General features: G+C 52.7%; 1 protein-coding gene across 1 annotated transcript in view; it reads right to left on the bottom strand.

The window, feature by feature from the left end:
- SYT13 (synaptotagmin 13) overlaps window positions 1-18,695 on the bottom strand; it is a 41,448-nt gene that overhangs the window by 12,369 nt on the left and 10,384 nt on the right. Inside the window, exon 2 of the mRNA XM_027072830.2 lies at window positions 1,826-2,051. Coding sequence (XP_026928631.2) covers window positions 1,826-2,051 — 226 coding nt within the window. The remainder of the gene's footprint in view (window positions 1-1,825; window positions 2,052-18,695) is intronic.

Here is an 18,695-nt window from a genome sequence, read left to right as displayed (position 1 = left end):
CACTCTGCCCCTCACTGGAACAGGAGTCAAACATCTGGAAGATTCTCGTTAGTCAAACATAATACGAGAATTAAAGGATCCAGCAGCTGTAGCCGACTCCACTTCGAGCAAATTGGAACTGAAAAAGTTTTGATTCTCAGAACAACTTTAGAGGGTAGAAATTTAAAGGCCTATTTAATTTCCAAAATGGCTTGTTGTGGGGTTCCTGCGCGTGGGGAAAAATTCCTCTGGTGCGTGTTAAGTAAGGAACAGACTGACCACGATGTGAGCAATGCGTAAAGCGAGACCGTCCCGAACACAGGACTCAGGTGGCTCCCAGGGGCACCACAGAGATGATCACAGCAGGGTCAGTGCCAGAAGGGTCCTGCCTGGCACCCACAGCTCTCCCCTCTCAGGCTACCTCAGCCTTCAAATTCAAAACCAAATCAAAGCCAGACCAAAGCTGGCACGGCTTGGCAATGCAAGAATAGATTCTGCTTCCAGAAACAGAATTCTGAGCTCCCCGGGGGGCTGAGGATCATCACTGGTGGGAGCAGGACACGTTGGCCATCACGGGAACAGTGTCCGATGAATTTGGCATCCTCGTCGCCTGCACTCCCTTGCCTCTGGTCAATATTTGCTGAAGAATCAACTCCTGATAGATGTCTATGGAACCAGCGTTCTGGGGTGGGGAACAATGACGAACGATGGCAAAGAGAAGACAAACTAATGTGTTCCGAATTCTTTAAAGTTCCAGGCTCTGACACGCTGCCCTGTTCTTCCTGGTGGGCAGCATCCAATCCTGGCTCCCCCCGAGCTTTGGGAAACCTGGGGTTCCCGAGAAAGGGGAGCCCTCTTGTGATTATGATTACTACCCCTAACGCTCCACGTGCAAGCTCTTCCTCACCCTCGGATCTTAAGCTGTCGGGTCCTCAGCGGGTCTATTTGACATCTTTTTAAAATGCGGGGCTAAGAGCTGGGCAGATGCGTTCCTGCCACAGGCACCTTGCAAATTGTTCTTGAAGAAACGCCAGGCTAATCGCTGTGGTTCTGGGTGGGGGGCGGGGGCACCGGCTCACTGGCCAGCATGCGCTCCAGTTGGACCCAGGCCAGGAGATGCGTAAAAATTGGGGTCAATGTCGGAGCCAGTTACGCTGCCTCCCCTTGTCCCGTCTGCCTCTCCGACCACACAAATAAAACCCCAGACCACACAAGAATCCGTTCTCCTGGATGTGTTTCTTGCCTCCTTAGGACAGCCTGCATGCTCTTTGGGGTAGGGGCTGTGCCTGCTTCGCGTATCTGCCCCAGCGCCCAGCACAGCCCTGTACCCCGAAAGGTTGCTGCATCTCGAAGTGGACGCTGATGAGAAGCAGGATAGAAACAATAATGATAACAACACGCTTTGGTTACACCTTTGCTGCCACGCCCTGGGCTAAGCACTTTATATGCATTGTTTTATTTACACTTTGCAACAGCCCTCCCGGGAAGACAACAGCAGAATCCCATTTCAGGTACGAGGAAACTGAGGTCCGGAGAGGTTAGCCACATGACCAAGGCCCCACGAGGAGTACGTCAAAGGGCAGAGAATTGGCCCCGGGACTCTGGAAGCCCACGCTTCAATCATGGCCCCTCCACGTGAGTTGAAAAGGACTCTCCACTCCCCAGTCGGAAGCTGGAGGCCTCAGAGAGAAGCCGGGTAGCAATAGGTCCACAGGAATAAAGGACTGTAATTCCCAGGCCCTGTGCCCCCGTGCTTGCCCAGCGTCAAATGCTGGGACTGGCCATGAGACGCCGTGAGCCCCCCTGAGTACTGCCCGTGGAAGAACGAGGGGCAGGAGACCCCTACCATTCTGAGGAAGGATGAACAGTTCCTCTGTGACCTGCCTCTTGAGGCGGCTGTCATTCGGGGCCTGGGGGCTGGCAGGTGCAACAGGTTCCTCCGTGGTCCTCAGGGTATAGTCCGCATAGTTGATGACCTCCGGGGCTGTCACAGCCGGCCTGGGTCCGTAGATGTCTGGCAACTTGAGGAGGGCTCGGGGCTGGACGGGCTCCGTGGACTTTTTAACATTGAACTGCAAACACACGTCACTCTGATTAGTCCACGAGAAGACCTCCCGCCTGTTTTCTACCCACAGAAAGGAGAAGCCATGACCCGCCCTTTCACGGGAGGCAGAGGGAGGGCTGGGGTCCCTTTATGCTCCGAGAGGCACCACCCAAGCAGCCAGAATGTCACTTTCAAACACAGCAGAATCCACAACACTGCGGTTGCGATGACACCTGGGCCCTGTTCATCCTCCCCCTTCCTCCCCCTGTCCAGTGGTCTTCTGCTGTGTCCCCTGGGGTTATCCAGGCCCATCACCTGTGCCACCTGCTTCTTGTTCTCTCACCGCACCCCACCCCCCCCCCCCCCCCCCGCCTTCAAGAGACCTACAAGCACTGGCCCAACCCGGCCCTACTCACCTTTCTGACATTGTCCCAGAATCTTCCCTTTGCACAGCTCCCGTCACTGGGCTCCCTGCTTCTCAAACAGGGCTGAACTCTTTCTGAGTCTGATTTCTGGACCCCAACCCCTCCCCCCAAACCACCCCCCCACCTTCACCTGCTGTAAATTAAGTCCCTCCCCCAAGCCTGTCCCTCCCTTTCACCACATCCTGCTCTTTGCTTTATAGCTTTGAGCTCGCCCCTATATTGTTATTTTTTTTTCATAGGTTGGCCTGTTTGTGTCCAGTCTTGTGTGAGCTCCATAAGCACAGGGATTATGTCTTATCTTGCTCCTTCTGTATCCATGGTGCCTGCACAGCGTCTGCTCACAGGGAGGATGCAATATAAACCCGTGGCTAGGGCTGCCATGTTCAGTTGTATGGTTTGTGCACTGCACAAAGGAGCCCCGATGAGGGGCAAGTGAGGGTTGAAATGCAGTGTGTGCACCACATGCCCAGCTGTGTGCCCTGAGGTAGGGTCTTAGTCCACCTGGAGGAAAGGGCATCTTTTTCTCTACACAAAGGCCTGCTTGCTTGTGAAGCTTTAAGTATGCAGGGCTGCGTCACACAGACCAGTGGAATCTTCTGTCTTTCCCTCCACTAGGGACTGAGATCTCTTCTACCTAAGGGATTCCAACTCATATACCAGGCAGCAATATCAGGGGTCTGCCTAGTCCCCGGGAAGTCAGGGACTGATGGCCAGACCTAGAACTCAAAATGCTGGGTGGGTAGCCCATAAAATAACCCTCAAATTGGGGCAGGTGCAGACCCACAATAGAGTCCCCCAAGCAGCCTCCTGCCCTCCTCGCTGGCCCTGCTGTCTCTCCCTTCTCTGTGGCTGCTGGAGGGGCTGGCCAGGGGTCAAGGCTGCTCTGTGACCCAGGGACTGGGGAGTGTCGGGCAGGGGTGGCAGTGGGGGTGATGCAGTCCTGGAGGGGGGACAGCACTCAGAAGTTCACGTGGTTTCCAAGTGCGTGTTTAGAGTGTTTGCACAGTCTACGTTTCACTCTCCCGGGATAAATCCCGGACATTCTGCTCTCCTTGACCCTCTGTCTCCGACCGTCCCCGAGGGAGGCTGGACCTCGGTGACCTTAATTATCCAGGAATGCACTGGGGCTCAAAGGGGCCACAGGCGGCCGCCGTGCAGGTGGCCTGCTGCTGCTTTACCTCCTCTTCTTCTCAAGTCCCTAAAGGGCTTAGAGGGGATAAAACACTTCCTTCCTCTCTCGGAAACACCGCCCAGCAGACTGCAGCGCAACCGAGACTGTCCCGGTCTCTGCTGAGTGTGCCCGGCTCGTACAGGCTGGAAAAGCACAGCCGCCCAGGAGCAGACAGCGGGGTGGCCGCACATTTACATCTAGATCGGCCTGACCCCAAAGCCCGCTGCCACCGTGGCTCCCGACCCCTTTCCCGCCTTCAAGCCTTTGCCTGGCACAACACCTACTCATCAGAAACGTTTGTCACCGCTACGCACAGCAACCACCCACAGAGGGACCTGTGCGATTTGCAAACTCACTCCATCGACGGTGTCCCCGGGCATCGAGGGACCTGGCCTCTAATACTGACCGTGCCACCGAAGCTGAGCAACTTTTGGCAGAGGTCATCGCACCTCTCTGAGTGTGTCACCTCAAGTGACACGTGATTTTCAAGGCTTGCTCCACTCCTGCATTCTGAGCTACAGAGAGGTGAGAGACACAGCTCTTTATCTGCAGGTACAGGGGAGCTGGGGAGTCAATCACACGCCGGAGAGTAAACAGCAGGCATACTTGGCAGTTTGGGGCCGCAGTACAGAAGCAGGCATCGGGCAGTCTGTATGAACAGCCCTGGGGGGAGAGCGGATGGTGTGTGCAGGGGGCAAGCAGGAGTCTGGGAGGGCCTCGGGGAGGGGCCAGGGCATGAGCCAGACCTTGAAGGAGGGGTGGATGAGAAAGCGGGGCAGCGAGCTGGGGGAGGAAGGCTGTGCCCCTGACTGGAGCCCGGGGCCCCCAACGGACACACACATAGACAGGAATGACAGGTCTCCACGTCTTTTTATCCTCCACAAAGTGGTGCCCACCTCCGATATTTCACCCAAGCCCGAGTTACAATTATTACACTATCGGGGCGCCTGGGTGGCTCAGGGCGTTAAGTGTCTGACCCTGGATTTCGGCTCAGGTCTTGATCTCATGGTTCATGAGATCGAGCCCCACGTCAGGCTCTGCACTGACAGCGTGGAGCCCGCTTGGGGTTCTCTCTCTCCCTCCATCTCTGCCCCTCCCCTGCTCGCACGCACGCACACACACACCTTCTCTCTCTGTCAAAATAAATAAATTAAAAAAAAAAAACATTACGTTTATTATATTATCACACGAGGAATCAGAAGCTTGAGCAAGTTGAAGGTCATACAACTGACAAGTGATATATAACTGAGCCTTCAGACGTTTGGACTCCAAATTTGTGTCATTTCCATTGCCCTGCACCTGCTTCTCAAAAACACAGTCCCTGTTTGTCTGGGATGCTGGACGCAAAGAGAGAACGACGGGGCTCAGTTCTGAGTAAGGTTCACTCCGTGTTGCTTCAAGCCTCCGCAGAGCCTGGGTGGGTGCTCCCTCCTGCTCGCTGGCTCTGAATTTGTGAGCCCCTTGATAAGCTCAAGAGCCTGTGACAAGAGCTTAAAATGCATCGCCAGAGCACAAAGTTGGGGTGTTCCTGGCTGTCCTCCAACATCCGTTCCCTCTCTATTCTGCCTTTCCTCCAGATCCCCTGGCTTTCGGAATCCCTTCCCGGCCCCAGCTCTGGGTTGGGGCAGGGGGACCTGCTTAACGTGATCCCATGGGCTCCTGGGTACTGTTTTTAGCACAGGGGTGGGCACCTGTCCCGGAAAGCGAACCCAGACAGGCATGGCACGGAAGTAGAAGAGATCCTCTCCCCTGCTGGACAGGTAGCCTGTGGCCCCATCTGGTGACTGCAAGATGAGCCAGTCTTGGGACAAAGTTGACATGGTGGACAGGAGGGTGGGGACAACAAAGGAAGCTGTGTTCTCTGGTCACAGTATTATGGAGCCTCCGAATCAACCAAGCCCGGTATCCCCGCTCGGCACTTCTGAGTCGCACGAGCCATGTGGTCCTTCCTGTGCGAGCCGGTTTGGGTTGGGGTCTTTGTGGTTGGCAGCGGGAGCGTCCTGAACTGAGACACTGCCTTTGTCATGAGCACACAGGATGCCATGACTGGTGGAGAGAAACTGCCTGGGGTGAGATGCCTCTCCCACCTCCTGAACGTCTCTGCATCCAGCCGAAGGCATCCTCATTTGCGGTCTATCCTTGCCCTGCCCTGGTAAGGTCCTGTGTGGCAATGGTTCCCTGAGGTGGAGAGCGATTTGTCGCCCTTCATTGGGGGCAGGGTCTGATGCCTGCTACACTACTCCCTTGCAAAAGCAGCTGCTGGTTCCCTGTCTCGTTCTCTTGTACAACCGTATTTATTGCATTTCAAAACCCTGGTTCCACCGCATCTTTCTTTTTTTTTTTTTTTAACGTTTATTTATTTTTGAGACAGAGAGAGACAGAGCACGAATGGGGGAGGGTCAGAGAGAGAGGGAGACACAGAATCGGAAACAGGCTCCAGGCTCTGAGCGGTCAGCACAGAGCCCGACGCGGGGCTCGAACTCACGGACCGCGAGATCGTGACCTGAGCCGAAGTCGGCCGCTTAACCGACTGAGCCACCCAGGCGCCCCACCGCTGCATTTTTCAAACGCATCTATGTTTCCCCTTAAACGGCTGGCACTTCAGTGCTCCAGGAGCAGAAAAGAGGTTTGGGAGTGGGGGGGGGGGGGGCGCTGGGAAAGAATTATGAGTGGGGCACAAGCAAGAGCGCCTGGGAGGAGAGAGGCACCAGGGGAGCGGACCCCTGGAGAAGGACCTGAGCTCCAGCCTAGCACCACAGTGTGCGAGGGGCGGGATTTGGAAGTGGGGACTGTCTCTCCAAATGTCCCTTGAACCCAGGGGAAGGGCCTGGCAATGTCGATGCAGAAGGAGTCAGGGAAGGTTCCCGGTGGGGCGGACATTCAACGATTAAGGCACCCCCAATTGTGCTGGCATGGCAGGTACAGAGAGGGGAGACCCCTCTGTTGAGTCTCTGCAGATTGTCCCTGCCTCTCACCTGTCCCCTTGGGCCCCTGGCTCCTGCCGAGAGTGTGGACCCCGAGCAGCTTCATGTGGCACAGCCCCACGGCGCCTTGGGTCACGCCCCTCCCCTCCTGCCACCTGCCCGGGGGCTTCTCAGTGGCTGCTGAGGTGCGTGGGACATCCAGGGACACTGTGGGTCGGCCCAAGGGCAACCCAGATGTGCCAAGACTTAACACTCCACGGGATGGGGGGGGGGGAGGGACTTGACCACTGACAGCTGGAAGCCAGACCTGAATTCTTCTCCTTTCCTCCTTCCCACCCGTCCCCAAAGTATCTTCAGTCACCCCTTGGAAGATGACACCTCCAGCAACTGTCCTTGGTGCCAGGTGGTGGCCGGCTCAGTAACACCTCTGTGTGTCCCCTCCCCCCACCTTCCCCGCTGCATCCCATCCCAAGATGGCACTTCCTGCCTAAGAGCAGCTCAGTGGCCTCAGGGTGGGCTCAGCCTTCCCCAACCCAGGCTGAGACAGATGGCATGGGGGGAGGGACAACCCTTCAGCTAACGAACAAATATTTATTGAGCCCTACTAGAGGCCAGGTCCTACGCTAAGTGTTAGGAACACAGAAGTGAACAAGACAGATGCTGCCCTTCCCTTAGGGGGCTGGTGTCGGAAAAAGAGAAATTAATTATGCAGCTAATGATCTGTAAACAAACGCTTAACCTTACCAGAGGCGTCAGGCGACCCCTAACGTCACAAACGTGATTAAGTTTTTCACCTAAAGACTGTTTATTAAATTGGGCTCTCGTGCTAGGGCATCCATATTAAAGCATCACGTCACCCTGGGAGCTGCGGAGGAGCCAAGCAGACTCGGCTGGAAGGGGGGACAGATGGCTTTATCCCTTATACTTGACCTTTAGAAAGCAGAGGGCAGAGGAGAGAGATTCAAACACAGAGTGTTTGGATGATGTCGAGCATAGGCCACTGCAGCTAAGCTCAGCGAAGCACCCCCCTCGGCGGGGAGCTGGGCTGGAGCAAGGGACCTGCCAGCTTCTGTCACTCTGGACTCCAGTACCCGTAACCACGCACACCAACTCGCGTACAAGAGTTTGAAATGTAGCCCGGTGGTCAGGCGTTCAAAGTCCGGAACAAGACAGCGTGGTTGGAGTCCAGGTTCCGCCAATTACGTGCTGTGTGATCTTGGGACCGGTTCATTAACCTCTCTGTGCCCCCCAGTTTCTCCATTTGCAAATGCTAACAACACCTCTTTCCTGGGCTTGGATTGAGGATGAGCTAAGCAAACCAGCGTCAAGCCCTTGGTACCAAGGCTAGCATGACAAACCCTCAACAAATGTTGGAAATACCTGTTTGAACCTGAGGTCTAGAGCAGTGCTGTGCAAAGTGGGGTTCGTGCATTGAGTTCCTGTCCGCGAATTTGCGTGTGAGAAGGTACGTAGATGCTAAAGCCAAACCGAACAGGTTTTTTTCTCCCACGGATGGTGTGAGAAGCTCTGGTGTAGACCACACTTCTCCCACAAGAGCTGCTGGGGCAGGTGGTTCTTCAATGGCTCCCAGGGCCCCTCACCTCCTGGCGTGCACCTCTTTGTGTAATTCTCTTCCCGAGTGTGGGCTGGACCTCGTGACTTGCTCCCGATGAAAAGAATACGCGATGAGCTGTCACTTGTGCGATTAGATTACAAAAGAATTAGATTTCATCTTGTCCGCTCCCTCTGGCAAGCAGCCTGTGATGTTGAGGGTGCCCTACGGGGGGACCCGTGTGACAAAGGAGGGAGGGCAGCCCATGGGGAACCGAATCCTGCCCATAACTTGGCAGTAAATCCTTCCCCAGTCACGCCTCAAGATGACCACAGCCCTGGACAGCACGACCCTGAGCCGGAGGACCCAGCTATGCTAGGACCAGATTCCTGACCCCCAGAAACAGTGAGCTCGTGTTATTTTAAGCCACCAATTTTGGGGAGAATTTGTTACGCGGCACTATATAACTAATACATCTGTTCAGGAGAATTAAAGTATGAAAAGCATAGAAACTACCACGCATGCACCGGAATGGCTAGAATTAAAAAGAATGACAACATTGGGGCAGCTGGGTGGCTCAGACGGGTAAGCGTCTGCCTCTTGATGTTGGCTCAGGTCATGAAGTCGTGGTTTGCGAGATCGAGCCCCGAGTCGGGCTCTGCGCTGATAGCGTGAAGCCTGCTTGGAATTCTCTCTCTCTCCCTCTCTCTCTCTCTCTCTCTCTGCCCCTCCCCGACTCGCTCACACACACCCTCCCTTTAAAAAACAAACATTTTTAAAATAAAGAACGACAACCGTAAGTGTCGGCAAGGATGGGAAACAATGGGAAGGTTCATACGTTGCTTGGAAGGGAAAATAGTAAACCACTTTGGTCAACTGGTAGTTTCTTACAAGTTAAACTTCTGTCTACCCTATGGCCCAGAAGTTGGACTCCTGGGCATCCAGCCAAGGAAAATGAAAATACACGTTTACACAAAGACTCACCCATGAATACTGAGAGTGACTTTGCTCATAGTAGCTCCCCACTGGGAGCCACCCAGGTGTCCATCAACAGGAAAGTGAATAAGTAAATGGTGGCTTCTTTTCATGATGGAATAGTCCTCAAGAGTGAAAAGAAATGAATGACGGGTACACCGACAGCACAGAAAAAAATCACAAAAACTTGCTGAGCAAGAGAAGGCACGATGCAGAAGAACACGTCCTGCAGCATTCAACGGATATCTTAACTCAGGGGACATTTGCAAGGTCGGGAGACATTTTGCTGGCGGGCAGAGGCTGTTCCTGGGTAGAGGCCGGGGATGCCGCTAACCATCCTCCAGTGCACAGGCCAGCTCCCTGGAACAAAGAATTATCCAACCCAGAATGGCAGCGGTGCAGAGGTTGAGAAACATCGATTTGCATGTGGTTTTAGAACACGGAAAATGCATCGATGGGGATGGAAATCAAAACAGTGGTTGCCTCTGGGGGAACGGCATGGTCAGAGGCATGTCAGAGGGTGCGGTTACAGCCTATGGTGTAAATATTTGCCAAAATTAATTAAGCTATACACTTAGAATATGTGCATTTCACTGCATGCAAACTGTACCCCACTAATAATTTAGATAGAAAGACCGAGATGGATATAGATACACACACACACACACACGCACACACACACACGCTCTCCCCTAGTAGACATTAGAGTCCCTAATGTCTGGACAACGGGCAGTAAGTCCATTAGGTCAAGCTAGAAGTTAATGGGCAGCAATAGTCTTTTTGTCTCCAGGAAAGGACTACTCCTAGAGGCTGAGTCGGTGAGTGGGAATGGCCCTCTGTCTGGGCTTTCCTTCCAATCATATAGAGAACTCTCCCAGAGAGAATTTGGGGTGCAGCCACAGAGGCTCTTCACCAACCCAAAGGCTTGATCCCCACGGCCCATTCCCTGCAGAGGGCATCCTTGCACACACCCACAACTGGTTGAAGCTTCACGGCTGACGGGCTACTTGTTACCAGCCCTGTATTAGTCAGGCAAGGCCGACTGCCGTGTAACAAACAGGCCCCACACATAAATGGCTGAACATAACAAAAGCTGATTTCTTACAGTCTTAAAGGGTCTACTAGCTCTTCTCCAAACCTGGAGTCCCAGCCTCTTCCACCTTGTGGTTGTGCCCACCTGCGCCGGGCACTGTTCAGATATGAGCTCACTGAGTCCCCATATAACCTTATTAGGAAGTGCTACTAGGATCAATCCCATTTTCCAGATGAGGTTGCACTGCCAACTAGTGAGCCCTGGGGGCTCGAGTCAAACCCAGGGTGACTCACTCCAGAGCCCGGCGCTGAGCCACTCTGCCCTGCTTCCAGCCCCTTTCTCCATCTCCTCGCATCTCCAGCCATACTTTACTGCTCACTGGTGTCTTCCTGCCACATAGACTCATGCCCAGGCCACTGGATGGCCCCACTACCCAGCCCCTTCCCCCGCCCCTGCCCCTGCGTACCCTTCAGTCAGAGGAACGGGGTTGTTACGACTGCTTCCCACACTTGGGTGCGTCTAATTCCCACCTGCGGAAGTGAAAAATTCAGATTTTTCTGAAACCCCAAGGCCCAGAGGTTTGGCTGAGAGGTCTTAGGTAGAGCCTGGGGAACATGCATGTCTAACAAGCTTCCCAGCCTAACTGCGATGTGGGGGGGGGGGGGTCCCTGTGGCCCCTGGGGGGACACCCCGGTTTTGGAAACGCCCCAGAGATCCAGGTAGGATAGGTATAGTAATGTCCTCCTGTGCGGTGAGCTGCTCCCTGGGCACAAACTCCCTGTTTCTCAGCGAGGTCCCTCGGCGCCCACAGTTACTTGTGGTAGATCTCCCACTCCACGAAAACCGCTGATACCAAATCTCTACGTCTTAGAGGCTTACGGGCAAGTCCACAGGGTCGGGCCCCGGGGGAGCGTGTATTTCCAAGCTGCAAAGTTGAAATTCACTTTGAAGCAGCAGCTTGTCTTCCGGTCCAGGCGCCACACAGCGTTTCCATGGTGACCCAGCCACTGCTGGTCTCTCATTTTCCCTTCCAATACATCCTCTTCGGTGCCCTAATCCCTTTTCAAATCCCCTTCCCTTGGGACTCGCCCGCTACCTTTCTTTCCCCTCCTTTGTTATTTTAAAATCAAGAAAGCTTAGTTTGTGGTTAACGGGGACACTCCCTGTCTCCTCCCTGGTATCTAAGGCAACAGACCAGGAGGTTTGTCCCGGAACCAGCCTTGCCGTCAGTTGGGTAAATGTGCCTCTCAACCGGGGAAGAATGAAACATAACTGAAAATAGCAGCCAGCCCTGGGCAAACCCTTTCTCTGCTGGTGGTCACTCATTCAGTCATTTGTTAAATCTCTAGATGCCGGTCAACTGCAGGAACAACACCATCCAGTCATTTCCCTTGTGGAGTGAGCGTCGCCAGCGGGGCAGAAAGCAAGAAACCATTAGATGCGGAAAAAAGCAATCTCAGGGACAGATGGTGGGGGGGGGGGGGGTGGGAGGGGAAGTGGTGTCCACTAAAAATGTGAGGGTCAGGAAAGGTTTTCTGAGCTAAAATTTGGGGGCAAAAATCGTATCGAACGTTAGTCATGTGCTGGATAGAGGTGTAAGCATTTTGCCTCCATGTAAACCCCACAACCTCATGAAGGAGGGGCTGTTATTATACCCACTTTACAGAGGAGGACACTGAGGCACAGAGGACTTACGGCTGAAGTCACACAGTTAACTGGATACAGAGCTGGGATTCAAACCCAAGCGCATGCCCACCTCTGCCCTCTGACGCCAGCTATCCATTCATTCATTCGACCAATCGCTATCTCGGGGTGGGTTGTGTGCATTGAAGGGAGATTTTCAGGAAGATGCAGAGGCTCTGACTTTGAGTTGGGCGCTCCCTGAAGTAGGGACAGCAGTTTGATGGAGGAGAGATGGGCGAAGGGCATTCCGGACCAAGGCTGTGGCTTGAAAGTCTGAGTGTGGTCAGAGACCAGTGGATACAGCTACGGCTTAAAACCCCGCGAGAAGAGGAGGGACAATGACTTCTGCCAGAACATTTCCAGAGTAAACAGAATTCACAAAACAAAACCAATCGGTGGGACTGGAAGCCGCCACATGGCAAGATCCTGCCTAGAGATGTACTTCTCACGGGTGGTCCCTGCACTGACTTCATTAGTCACATCACGATGCCCGAAAGGGCAATATGGCTGCCGCCTCTTGACCATTGCCTATGTACCAGATGCTTCTCGAAGCACTACAGACCTCACTGTAGTTGAGCCTCACACAACCCTATAGGGAAGTGCCCAATATTTTCTCTATTCTACACCCGAATTTTAATAAATAAAAACAGCCCAGTTCTTTACAAAGGAGGAAACTGGGGCTCAGAGAATTCGAAACTTGTCCAGGATCCTACAGCCAGTATACGACCGCCCTGGACTTGGAAGCCAAGTGCACCCAAAGCCAGTGCTGCTATCACGACACTACATGACATGGTTCCCTGGGTCTCTGGATGCCACCCATCAACAGGTGGAAGTGAAAATGCCCAGCTAGTTGCTTTTGATTTGCCGGCACATTCCCTATCGTTAGACTGATAATAACCCCACTCCCCCGACCCACACGGATTTTTTTAATGAACCGTCTGGACGTTTGGGCATCCATCCGCTTTGTTACTGCTCTCAGTTTTGAGTCTGGGCTTGACATTCTTTGCACGGAAAATGTGTTTCATTTGTGCCATGAGCCAAGACAACGCCAAGATGTATGTTGTAACCTCACGTAATCGACATCGGTCATGAGTGTTATTTCAAAGCCAGGATGTTTTAAAGGTCAGAGAAAAGCCCTCTAGTCTGGGGCTCAAACTCAGTCTTGCACCCCATCCACTCCATCCTATCCTCTATTTTGCAGCCGCCATAGCAGGGCTGTTGGCAATGGGTTTGACTCAGAGCACCATCTCAGCCGGCCTTTATCTTTCAGAATTTCCACCTGCTCCCCCACCACTGTATTGGTTTCCCAGGGGCTTCAGCGGCCAACTTTGGCTCAGGTCATGATCTCATGGTTCGTGAGTTTGGGCCCCACCTCGGGCTCTGTGCTGACAGCTCAGAGCCTGGAGCCTGCTTCAGATTCTGTCTCCCTCTCTCTCTGCCCCTCCCATGCTCATGCTCTCTCTCTCTCTCTCTCTCAAAAATAAACATTAAAAAAATTTTTTTAAGTCTGAGAAATCTGGTTATATGCAATTTCTTGACATTGAATTCAAAATCTTCTTTGTGAACAGCAATAGGATGTTTTGATTCTATAATGCTTGACAATTGATGAAACTATGGACAAAGGCAACAATTTTTAACCTTGTCGTTAAGCCAATATATTACAAACAAAAGCTAAGGTACTAAAATTTGATGCTTGTTTTTTTTTTCTTTTACCCATTTAAAAAATCAGAGCACATTCAAGGTTATTCTTATAATGATACCTCCTTCACGCATCTGCATTCTGATAAGCTTTTCTTAGTGGGAGAGAAAGGAGGTAAATTCGGTAGAACCCCTGAGCATGTGAATATCATCCATCAAAAGTGATACAGCGTGGAATAGAAGTAGAGAGAGCCACTAACTGAAGACATCCACCCACTTCTGTGCAGACACTTGGAAAGCACATCATTGTCCAACCTGGTAGTTTAAACGACAGCCGAGTTTTAAAGTGTGCCTTCAAAACAGGACAGGGACCATTTTACTAGATTATCCTTATATTTTGGTTTTAAGCCCAAACCCTCCAATTTCTACCCAATAAAGCAAAAATCAGCACACACCTGTCACCCACTATGTATTTACCCACCCTTAAAACCATGGAAGATCCACAAATAAGTTCCTGCCCTCAGGAAGTTTACCATGCCATGGTGGAGACGAGATATTCCATAAACAGGAATATTAATTGCTTATCCTAGAAGAACTCTCCTGTCCCCACGGCAGACATGACTAATCAGTTAAAGCATTATTTCCTGCTCTGCTCAGGGCTCTAGGAAGCGACTACAAATTAGTAGAAATTGGTATACGAGGGGAAAGCTATATGCTTTCCCTGACGCATAGTTATACAAAGAAAACTAAGTATAAAAGGTAATCGTAAAGGGCCATATGTCTAGACTATGTGCTATATAAAAGACTATGGAAGAGGTCCTTATCATTAGTGAGGCCAGAGAAGGCTTCCTGAAGGAGGGACAGTCATGGATAGGAGAGGCAAGGGGAGTTCAAACAGACAGAGCAGAGCAGCGGGCACAGAGGGGTGCACACTCGAGGCATGGGGTATCTAGCAAACCAGCCAAAGAGAAACACTGGGATTGGAGAAATGGATTTGCAAAAGAATGGTGAGGCCAGGTCATGAAGGGTCTCGAATACCCGGCAAAAGATTCCGAATCCTAGTTTATAAACAGTGGAGAGACTCGGGCAGCTTGTGAACAGGACAAGGACAGGAGCATTATTTTCAGTAAATCAGAGGAGCAGGGGCATGCGGGAGGGAGCGGAGGCGAGAAGGCCAGCTCGGAGCCACGTGAGAGGAAGCGAGGGGCCGGGCCAGGGTATACCTGTCTCAAGGGAAAAATGAAAGCAGCATGCGGGACAAGTCCCCAAGGAAGATTCCACAGCCCTCCCTGGTGGAGCCACGTGTAGGGACGAGGACTCTAAGAGAGCTGCGGCAAGGGGAAGGTACCTCCATCACTGCCTCTCGGGTCTCCTTTCTTAAAAGGGCATCGTTCCTGAGCGTCACTGAATATCCACAGCCGTGGAAGTGTTTAGGCAACAGGTTGACTCTCCTGTGCGACTTCTGTGAGAGATGGCGAGGGACAGGGCGAGAGGGCTGCTTCTGACATTGCTCTCCCCATGGTCATCCGGGCAGACTCCAAGCCGGGGAGTATCAGCCGCAGCCGTTAACTTTCAAACGGGACGCTAACCTACTGGCCCTCCCTCCGGTGTCACATGGGCCCACATTCCAGTGGTCTACCAACGGTCACGAAAATATGATTGGACCGTGGAAGGTCAGTAATATCAGATATTTGGCTCTAAGTTACTACACACGTCAAACAGTTTTGCTCAGCTCATTGCAAGCTTTTGGAAATGAGAAAAACAGCTGAACTTTCCTACCCACGGATGTGTCTGTTTGACCAAGCACGTCTCAGACGCCTCAAGATGTGCAGAGCACCCTGCTGGAGGGTGGACCAAAGGGAAACCCTGCTAGAGGCTAATGAAAGCAGTTTCTAAACATCAAGCCTTGTGCAAACCGGGCTTTATCATCATTGCCCCTGACCTTCGCCCATTTGTACACCCTCCCTCTGATGCAGACTCTACCTCTCTTCTTATTAATTACTAGGTTCGGTAATAATAGGGAACATTGACTGAGTACCTTATCAGTAAGGGTTTGGGCGGGAACAGAAGTCACGCACTAGGTCATCGAGGAGAGTGTGGGAGGTTAAGGAAAACACCTTGGGATGGAGAATATGCTGGAGCCAGGAGTAGCCGGGCATGGGGAGGGGAGGTTGGGAAATGGGGACGGGTTTGGGCGGGAGTGGCAGGTAGGGGAGGAGGGTGCGGAGAGTGGTCTGGATGCAAAGGGACGATTTCCAGGCCGGCACTTCAGTTCCGGGCACTGCCTTACCTGGATTATGTGATTTAGTCCCCACAATTCAGTGACAATGACACAGTTAACAGATGGCCACACTGAGGCACCGACAGGCGAGGTCAGGAGCGTGCCATCCCACAGCAGGCCAGGGGCGGACTGGATCTGGAAGCCCAGCACTTCCTGTCCTCACTCATCTAGCAAGTGACATCAAATATTTTACTAGAGTCATTTCAATGACAACTGAATTATTAATACCCCTTGTTCATCCAAGAGTCATTTCGTGCACTGTTGCAACTCGTGCAGCCCCCCCAAAGGCCGCCTGGGGGAGTTATAGGAGCTTGGTTTCCAGTGGTGGCCACAGTCAGAGTCACCATCCTCCTCTGTTCCCGAGGAGGCGGGGGGCCCCGATGTGACTCCGCCGGGGACAACCTGTGCAGCTGTGTTCATTGCCCGGAGCTCACGCAGTGGCCCAGGGAACTACAAACACAGCAGCGGCCTCAACCCTGCCTTCCGGACACCAAGCCACAGGTTCAGCTCACCGCGGCAAGTGCCCTGCCCGGTCCCTCTGGTGGCCCTTCGAGGTAATGGATTCGAGGCGCGCCTTTCTTAGAGTCTCACGTTTTCCCGAAGTGAAGAACTCCGGAAACACCACAGGTCAGGCAACTGCTGACTTCCCCAGCTGCCGACTCGTCCGGTCTTCTTACCAATTGAAGGCCATCAATGACTCACTCTACCACTTGGCCCTCATCGGCCCCCTGCTGGCCTCGTGAGGGCACTAAGGATCCCTCTGGCACCTTTGACCCTGTTGGGCACATGGCCCTCACTCTCCAACCTTCCCAATCTGATTCTGTGGTCCATCATTTCAACAACACCTTTTGGAGTCTAAAGACCCCCCGCCCCCGCGTCTTCCCGTCCTTCCCTGATGCCTTGTGGTAAAACCCCACCATTGATGAACTCGCTACAGCACAATGCCTGCCCCCAACCGTCCTGCACCTGGGGTGGTTCCATGAACAATGGTCAACAACCTCAAAATGGCTCCCGGCCCCGCCTGGCAATCCTACTGTTTCCCTAACTCCTGCCCCGAGCCCACATTTTGGAATCTCTCTGTTGCCTCGGGCTTCTTCTACGGACAAAAAGGAAGCCAAGAGAATGGAGATCCATTTACATAAACCCTGGCTGGACACATGCTGTGGCTTCCCTGTCGGGCTACGCCTTGGGAGGTGCACCCCTCGCTCTCCCCCTCCAAGACCAGTCCTTCCTTCCGAGCCTTGCCCCCGTCCCCGTGCTATTTGTGGGAGCCCGGCCTCAGCTATTTTCCGTCTCTCTCTCCTCCTCTCTCTTGAATGCTCACCTTTCTCTTTCAGCCTGCCCCTCCCCGCCTGGTTTTTTTTTTTTTAATGTTTATTTATTTTTGAGACAGAGAGAGACAGAGCATGAACGGGGGAGGGTCAGAGAGAGAGGGAGACACAGAATCGGAAACAGGCTCCAGGCTCTGAGCGGTCAGCACAGAGCCCGACGCGGGGCTCGAACTCACAGACCATGAGATCATGACCTGATCCGAAGTTGGACGCTTAACCGACTGAGCCACCCAGGCGCCCCTCCCCGCCTGTTTTTAAATGTGCTCAACACTGCACTGACTTCTTGTCCCCTGATCAGCCACTGTCCTCACCCTCTCTGCCCGGCCAGGCGTCTCAAAAGAATCGCTTGTGCTTGGTACCCTCCTCATTTCCTCACTCTCCATCCGTGCAGCAAGCCACTCCCAAAGGGTCCCATCAGCCACTGAAGGTCACTGTTAGTCTCCGAGGTCACTGATGACCTTCACCCTCTGATTCCTATGGATTTTTTCAGTCTTATCTGACTTGACTTTCCGGTGGCAGGTTCTCAGTGGATGATTCCCTTCCTCTTAAAAAGCTTTTTCTCTTCTTCTTCTTCTTCTTCTGACATTCCATTCTCCAGGCTCTCCTCCTTCCTCTCTGGCCACTCCTCTGGCAAATGAAATGCTGATGTCCGTCAGGACTTCCCAGGTGCTTTTCCCCCTCATTCTGCTCTCTTCCTGGGTGGTCTCAACCATGCTCCTGGCTGTGATTGCTGCTTACGACAGACGACTCCCCAGCACACATCTTCGGCTCCCCGGTATACGCCACAGCCGTACTGTGAGCTCCGGACGTGCCCAGCCACTGGCACCATGGACATCTCCGTGCAGAAAGCACAAAGACTCCTCGTGCTCTCCCTGCACACAAGTGAGCTCGTGACTTCAAGCCCATGACCTCATCTTTGTTGAGGGTTCCCTGTTTCGCTAATTGCTACCACCACCCAGTGGGGTAAGTGAAAACCTCAGGTGTCACCACGAACTCCTCCCTCTTCCTGAAACCCACACCCAACCGATAGGCAAAGCCTGTCGATCTATTTCCTAAACATCTGCCACCATCATAGCGGCCCAAACCAACGTAGTTTTTCTCCACGGCTTCCCCTGGTCTCTGTTTCCACTCTTCCCCATCTGGAAGGATGGTTTCACAGCCCTAATATGGCCATTAGGCCATATTCACCTTACTGAAGATCTTTCCATAGCTTCCACTGCTCTTGCTATAAACATCCAAACAGTCCTGGTGGCCCAGAAAACCCTGGGTAGCCCTGCCTTAGTCTGACTGCCTCCTTCACTCTACTCCCTCCCGTGACCTTTACACTCTACCCACTTCGACCTTCATCCAGTCCCTCCTGAGTGGTATTTCTTCTTTCCACAGAGCCTTTGCACATGCCCCATGCCTAGAAGACTTCAAATGTCATCCCCAACACCTTCACCTAGTAAAAATACCACTACCTGTCACAGGGATGTGCAAGACCGTTCATTGGGGGTGTGCGAAGAAAATAACAGAATTTCATTTCATAATTTCTTTTTATTTCATTGTTTTGAAAGGTCCATCTTGTGCATGTTTTATTAGGCACATGATATGTTGTTAGAGTAACATATGTTTAAGTATATATATGCTTATAAAGAATTAGATATGCACGTATAATGT

Source organism: Acinonyx jubatus, chromosome D1, assembly GCF_027475565.1.
Source record: "Acinonyx jubatus isolate Ajub_Pintada_27869175 chromosome D1, VMU_Ajub_asm_v1.0, whole genome shotgun sequence".
NCBI lineage: Eukaryota > Metazoa > Chordata > Mammalia > Carnivora > Felidae > Acinonyx > Acinonyx jubatus.
This window is presented reverse-complemented; position numbering and strand designations above follow the sequence as displayed.